This window comes from Anneissia japonica, unplaced genomic scaffold (genome assembly GCF_011630105.1).
Source record: "Anneissia japonica isolate Jap-2015-1 unplaced genomic scaffold, ASM1163010v1 scaffold287763_len296007_cov137, whole genome shotgun sequence".
In the NCBI taxonomy this organism is placed as follows: Eukaryota; Metazoa; Echinodermata; class Crinoidea; order Comatulida; family Comatulidae; genus Anneissia; species Anneissia japonica.
The window spans coordinates 192,005-199,475 of NW_022698178.1; the positions used below are offsets into that span (position 1 = coordinate 192,005).

The window sequence follows — 7,471 nt, forward strand, 5'->3', positions numbered from 1 at the left end:
TAGTAGTAGTAGTAGTAGTAGTAGTAGTAGTAGTTGTTGTTGTTGTTGTTGTTGTGGTTGCTGTTATTGATGCTGTTATTGTCACATCATCATTATTGTTTACAACGGCATAGAGAGAGCGTACACAGTAATATGTAAAAATATTATTCTTCCATTACCATAAATAGAAAAACGTTAATTGTCTACACGATTGTAGGTCTGTATATTGATATCTGCCTCGTGACAATAATAATAATAATAATTGTATAATAATAATAATAATAATAATAATTATTATTATTATTATTATTATTGTTGTTGCTGTTATTGCTGTTGATATTATTACTTTTATTGTTATTGTTATTATTAATGTTATGTTATAATTTCCTATTGATAAAAACCTATAAATATACTGAATAATGTAAATAATCAAATAAAGACTTAACATAATTTGAAATCAATTTTTTAATTTATCATAATTACAGCCTATACATTTATATAGAGTAGGCCTATATAACATTACTATCGATGAGAAAAATCACTACCAAATGAAGCAACATCTTGTTCGTTATTTATTTATTAATTCCTTCACTCCGATGAATACTTAAAGATGTACTAAAAAAAATAAAAATTTATTCCACATTTGAATTGCTTAATTTGTATATTTAAGTATAAATTTATTGGCTTAAAATACTTACAAATTTGAATTAAAAATAAAATCCCTCGTCAATGTTCAGATAGTTAAAAATAATACCTTTCATCTATTCTTTGCCTACGAAATTGGCTGGTAATCAATTTAAGTATTTTTTGGCAGTAAAATATCTGTAAATCGGTAAAAACTACTTTTTTTTCTTTTAAAATCTATATCTCGTTGGAAGCTTATACATATCATTTATTTGATCATTTCAAATAAGCTATTTTTGAGGTATACAGTACAGATAGTATTCTCATTTGGCTTATCGACCAATAGGCCTACATAAGGACTAACACAAAACATTTATAAAACATAGGCTATAATCTATCTGTGAATCCATTATTTCTGTTATACAAATATCATACATTGGCGTATCTAGGTGTGCGGGGGGAGAGGCGACGCAGCTACCCGCACACAAAAGCTCGCCACCTAGTCGCGCCCTGTTGAATATGCCTGGAGCCAAAAAAATAACACTCAAGTAGCTAGAAATTATTTCATATCACCTTATTGTGTGACCTAGCGCCACCTCACTTAATCATCGATCCCCGGTCTACCTCCCCCACCCCCATCTGCTTCTCTGTTTCAAGTCTTCTAGATACTGAGATCACAACTATCGAAATATCAACAATTATGCATAAATCACATATAGTACATACAAGATACAAGGCCATAGAAAAGTGCCAGATATAAAATATGGAATGATATAAACAAAATGACCACTTAAACATAGTTAAGGAATGAGTAAAAACTATAAAAACACCAAATTTACAAATTATATTTTATACAATTAAAACGCAATAAATATTTTATTTTACGCCATCATAATTATATTTCTTAATTTAATGTACAATAACATAGCTTACATACAGTAGGAAGTTGGTAAAGACGACCATTTCATTCTATACACCTTAAGTACAAACATTAAGTACAAACGAATACCCGAAGTTGAAATAGCACAAAATATTATATTTTCAATCTAAGTACTGTACATGTTAACATACCTAGTATAAAATAGAACCTTGGAACGTCTTTACACGGGCAACAATTTTATTCTACACTACACCTTGATTAATATACATTAAATACAAAACGAATACCCACAGTTTAAATATAATAAAATATCATACTTTACACAATAACTTCCTTCGAAAAACTGTTTTTAATAGAATATTTGTACGGTTCATCTTAAAACATCAACTTTTTAATAGGCCTACATTAAGTGCTCTCGATTACATATTCAAATAAGCTTTTGGTACCTGAACATCTCTAAAAAATATATGAAAATATCGCAGAAAGTATATAGAGAACACCACGGCGTGCATTTCGATACTTGGAGTATACTATCTTATCTGAGAACACCATGCACTAATAAAATCTTATAAATTCGGTACATTTATAACAATATTTATTTCGCATATAAAATGTTGCAATGTATATGCATTATACAAACTTAACATATTATAGGAATAAGTCAAATATTTCATAATGTTATACAATACATAAATGTATTCAACACTCTTGACTCTATCCTGCATCTTTAAAATACTGTCATGATGGGAAAAAGTTATATCCCAAAATGAAATTCTACCAGAACCAGAGAGGTATAAAAAAAAACAAATAATGCTTTATTATACCGTTTCTTCCTAAACTGATCACCTATACTAGACAGCGATCCTGTTCTTGAGAATCCATCTTAAAAACCACTCCTCGAAAAGATAATGTACCGTAAGTTATTATTTACATGTTAGAATATATTAGTTTCAAGAGGGATTGCCCTTTGACCCCGTTAGAGCTCGTACCTGCATCCCACACTACCGCCGAGGCACCGGCTGGACGTTAATTGGCTCACATACTGTAGGAAAACCCCCGTCCTTAGGTGGTTGGCTTTGCCCACTAGAACTAGAGCCAGAACCCACGCAAGGAATCGTAGTTAAGTAAGTAGAATAAACTGGTCTTAAAAATTAATACGGTCGATTGACTGAGTTGAGCGCGACAAGCCTTTCGTGTTCAACGAGGTTAATGAGCTACTCTTTTTGGAAGGTCTCGGAGAATAATCACCCCTAGATACGTAATATACTTTCTTATTTAGTGATGCCAAAGAATTACTTTTATATTCTAGATTGGCTTGTGGGGACGCTTTCCTGCCTAACGTGGAAGCAGGAGAATGATTTTTACTTCCCAGAGACTTTGGAGACGATTTATATCCTAGACTGGATTGGGGAGACCCTTTCCTACCTAATGATGCAGCAGGAGAATGGTTTTTACTCCCCAGAGATTTTGGAGATGGATGCCTTTGAGAGAGATTGTCTAAGGAGATGCTTGGTTTTAGTTTTTTAGTAAATCCACATGCCAGTTTGATCTTACGGTAGCAACAGAAACAGCAGCAACAGCAAATCAAATTGATCAGAACTACGACTCCACAAATAATGGCTATGTAGATTATGCTAGAACTCGTGATACAGCAACCACTTTCGTTACAGCACGGTTCTGTACACTTTTCCGACGTTACAGAGCATGCGCTGTTTACCTCAGGACAGCAGTCGATAGGGCAGTTGTCCACTGTCTCGCCGGTTGACTTTATACAGAAGCCATCACCGCAGAAGTTGGTTTCTTGAGGTACACTATATTAGCATATAATATTAAACAAGCAATATAATTAATAAATCATATGTTCGATGTACGGGATAACCAAAAAGCGAAACAAATCACAGTCGAGTGGTTCTCCAATGTTGAAAACAGTATATGTAAACACTAAAAACATTCGTATAATAGTTTTGTACAATATGTAAACCACATAAAATTAAAATTTGAAATGTTAATATATTTAGAATTTTCAAAGAACCCAATCTAATGAATTACTGATTTAGGCCTAACTCCCCGTTTTATTCTATTTCAATACATACATCATACAATGTCATGTATTACAGTAAGGAAAGTTACGCGTGCCTCCACATTTGAAAATTCTAGATCCTACATCTAGATTTACAGACATTATATCACGAATATTCATTGTTTTCATAGCGACTCCGATAAATAAAGTATAAACTACTGTACTGAAATTACCGAATTAACAAAATGCATACCTTTTATCCTCATCTAAATAGGCCGCTTCTTGCGCATCGCATGCGCCTTTGAAACACGCAGACCATATCCAGCATCCGTCAGTCGTATCAATTCCAGCTAGTTTCCATCTGGAGTTACACCTTCACAAATATAAATAATGCAAATAATAATTCACCCTCCAATTCGAGAACCCTTTTCAAGGACTCGAGACCAACTAACAATCATTTAACATAAATATACCCTCTAATTGGAGACCAAACCCAGAAAACAACCAAATATAATTGTTTGTAGGTCGCAAAGATGGCATCGAATTGAAGGACTAATTGGAATTCTATGGGTATGGGTAATTTTGAAGCAAACCCCCCTCTTTTCTGGTGAAACCCCCTCTTTAAATTTCCCAAATAAGTCCTCCAACCCAACTAATGCACTGCAGACCCACCCAGACACAGACATTTTCAAACTTATCTGCTTGTATAGCATTATTTAGACCCATAAAGCACAAAAATCCTCTTGCTTTGGGGGTTTCGCCGACCGCACCGGGGCTTCGACTGTGGACTTTACTCCCAGTTGTAGTTGTTATTTTTGTTGTGTTTTCATCATTGTAGATATCGTTATCATTATCGTTAATGCTATTTTCATCGTTATTGTTATTATTACTTTTTGTCTTCATAACAAATGTTACTATAGTAATTAACAAATAACTCACTTCATCATAAGCGACGCCAGCGCTGGTAGTCTGAATTTTAGCAAAAATGGCTTTTGTCAGCGCTGCTTCTAGACTGTCTCTTATACACATCTAGATGTGTATAAGAGACAGATTATACATATTATATATATTTTATATACGATATGTATACCATTATATATAAGCCATATCAGTAATTGTTTTTTATAATTATGGCAAATACAAATAATTGATTAATATATTAAATTAGTTTACTATTTCATTTTAAATAAAATGAAACTTACTTTTCCATCGCCCATTTCTTGCCTTCGCATCTTCCGCAATTAAATTCCGAAGTTGTATTCTTTTTGTAGATTTCTTTACCAAAAGGATTACACTCAAAATTTGAAGATGTAGAATTAAGCCTCTGTAAATGCAGTTATGCATACACAATTTATTTTGTAAACCATAAGCGTAGGACTATAAGGTCGACTGATATTAAAGAACCCTCTTAAATAAATAGAACAACGTGATGCTTTATCAGTCTCATTTTTACGTGGCTTGTGAAGTGGAGATCTGTTTTAGTCTTAAGAAAAAAAAAATCTTGTACTGACACATCACAGGAGTCTGGGATTGAAAGACACGCATCCTAGCCACCAAGCTACCTTTCCACTTCAATAATAGGTATTTTCATTAGGTTTTTGTTGTCATTATTAATCGAAGGATAATGTAGGCCTAATGCAATTTCGTGAATGTCAGGCCGTAAACCAAATCGGAAAGGTTCTACAACTTTTTTAATAAAATGTACTGAATATAAAATTTCTATGTTATTTTCTGTAATCAATGAATAGGGGATCTGAAATCTTTTTAACCAGCAATCTATAGCTAAGCAGTATTTGGCACTAAGAATTGTGGTTCAACCAGCTTTGCTCACTCGGCCCCGAATATCTATTGAGATTTGAAGCATACCGTATGCCAGCCGCATGGTGTACCTAAAATTTTATATTATTTATACCTGTTTATTTAGGCTTAGATGCCTACGTTTGATTACCATATGGTAGTGCTGCCTTTAAACGGTTTGGTAAATCAAAATAAATAAGATTACGTTTATTATATTTAATATTTTGGACAATTTTATAAAGATATTTTCATTACAAAAATCAAAACAAAGAAATACTGCATTAAGTGTATAACAATAGATAATAGGCCAAGTTGGCAATTTAGTTCTATATGCCCAGGGATGCATAAACAAAAAGAAATATGATTACGAATGACCGGCTTACATTTGTGCAAGTACTCCCGTTTTGAAGATTTTCCTCGTTGCAGCAACTGTAGTACTTTGTAATTGATGATATTGACCATTCGAAGTTATGACACTCGCTTGTAGTCACTTGTCTCTTTAGTTTTGATATAAAACGTTTAAAACGTTCATTTTTCGCTTCTGTATTTACCAGCAGATGTATGACTATTAAACATAGCCACGTAAAACGTCCAATCTTCCACATAATTGTCTATACCAAGACAATATTTTTGCCTATGTAAACTGTGACTGTTAGCAGCTTGACAGAAATATTAATTCTATTCCACCTAAAAACAAATTGCAATTGTAGAAACAATACTACAGGTTGGGACATTTAAACGCCTTGTAAGCGTCATCCTTCCACACGTTCAACTTACTTCCTTTTCGGAAATGATTGGATTTCCCAACTCCAATCAACGGAAGCCTACTGTCAAAGCTTGCTGTATGTTAGTACAAGCTACAATATGCCAATGATTTATACCGCGAGCTTCATATTGGCCGATGTGTATAAGAGACAGGCATACATGGAAAAAGTCATAACCACTTGAACACAAAGACATTGTTGTGATTCAAGCGCCAGGTAGAGTTCCTTTCATTCGTTTAAGGTGTCAGACTCACGATTTTGATATAGCGCTAATATCGCACAGACTATTAGACTGCCAGACCTATAAGATACGCCCTCTTCTATGCATTATTTTCGACTTGCTGGATCTCGAGTTAAGGTTCTTTCAAGTCTAAAGACGGAGCCCACAAACGCTATGAAAATAATTTGTAAGCTCTATGATCACTGCTGATAATTTTTTTAATGAAGCTTACTGGTTAGTGGACAAGTTTATTCCGTTTCAGATGCTACAAGGTTATTTGTAAGGTGTTTTGTTTTGTGTATTATGCTATATATATATTTGTGTTGGTACCGAACACAACCAAAGGCAGTGGAGCAAATCAAATGTTTTTTAAGTACCACTCTTTTGTATTTATTTCATTTACACCATGACCCGCATGTCACCAAACCTAACTAGCACGTACGTAAAACAAGACAAATCAATCAATGTATTCATTTCATTTTTACCCTTACATTATATTCAGTATTTGTGCTTTTGTTTATTGTCAATATGTTTTGAATCTATAAAGTTGCATATAATGGCCAGCGTCAGTCTAATAGACTATGCAATAAAAAATAACACACATTGCTGTTTTACGGGAAGATATTGGCATAAATTAGATAGATATTAGTTATTATTTAATTAATATTATTATATTTCGTTATTTATAACTATATTACTTATTTGATTTAAACTTTTACTAATTATCTCGCTAGTTATTTTCTCTTCTGGCAGCTCTGGCGATAAAGATAAAGTTGCATAATAATGTTTAGATTATATCGTCACGGACTGACATTATAATTCCGCAATTGATTCTTCCCATTTTCCAAGAAATAGATTTTAGATCAGCACAAGTCCGCATATATATCAACGATATGTTTATGTAAGAATTCCATAGAACATTTGTTTGGCCTATTGCCATATTCGTTATTGAGTCCTTTTTCCAATATGATACCTCAAAATCTAATTAACTGATCTGAATGAAACTTTCGTATTAGTGTAACATTTTTAAGTGGTTTGTTGTTGGACAGTAGGAACATATTTTTGAGGATTTATTTTATAGAAAGAGATTGGCGGTGGGCAGCCTCTTGTTGTTGTTGTTGTTTTGTTTATTATTATTATTATTATTATTATTATTATTATTATTATTATTATTATTATTATTATTG

At 33.0% G+C, this 7,471-nt stretch overlaps 1 protein-coding gene across 1 annotated transcript; it reads right to left on the minus strand.

The window, feature by feature from the left end:
• Window positions 1–312: 312 nt before the first annotated feature.
• On the minus strand, window positions 313–6,043 carry LOC117102429. Its single transcript, XM_033242690.1, has 4 exons — window positions 5,684–6,043; window positions 4,706–4,827; window positions 3,757–3,876; window positions 313–3,294 (listed from the first exon to the last, which is right to left on the minus strand). The coding sequence occupies exons 1-4, from the start codon at window positions 5,903–5,905 to the stop codon at window positions 2,628–2,630; spliced, it is 1,131 nt and encodes a 376-aa protein (XP_033098581.1). The 5' UTR covers window positions 5,906–6,043; the 3' UTR covers window positions 313–2,627.
• Window positions 6,044–7,471: the final 1,428 nt, after the last annotated feature.

Coding starts and splice junctions, on each gene's coding strand:
- LOC117102429 (XM_033242690.1), bottom strand. CDS start 5,905: ATGTGGAAGATTGGACGTTTTACGTGGCTATGTTTAATAGTCATACAT. Junction 3,877..4,705: donor AAGAAATGGGCGATGGAAAA/GTAAGTTTCATT, acceptor ATATTTGTGAAG/GTGTAACTCCAGATGGAAAC. Junction 3,295..3,756: donor TATTTAGATGAGGATAAAAG/GTATGCATTTTG, acceptor ATGCTAATATAG/TGTACCTCAAGAAACCAACT.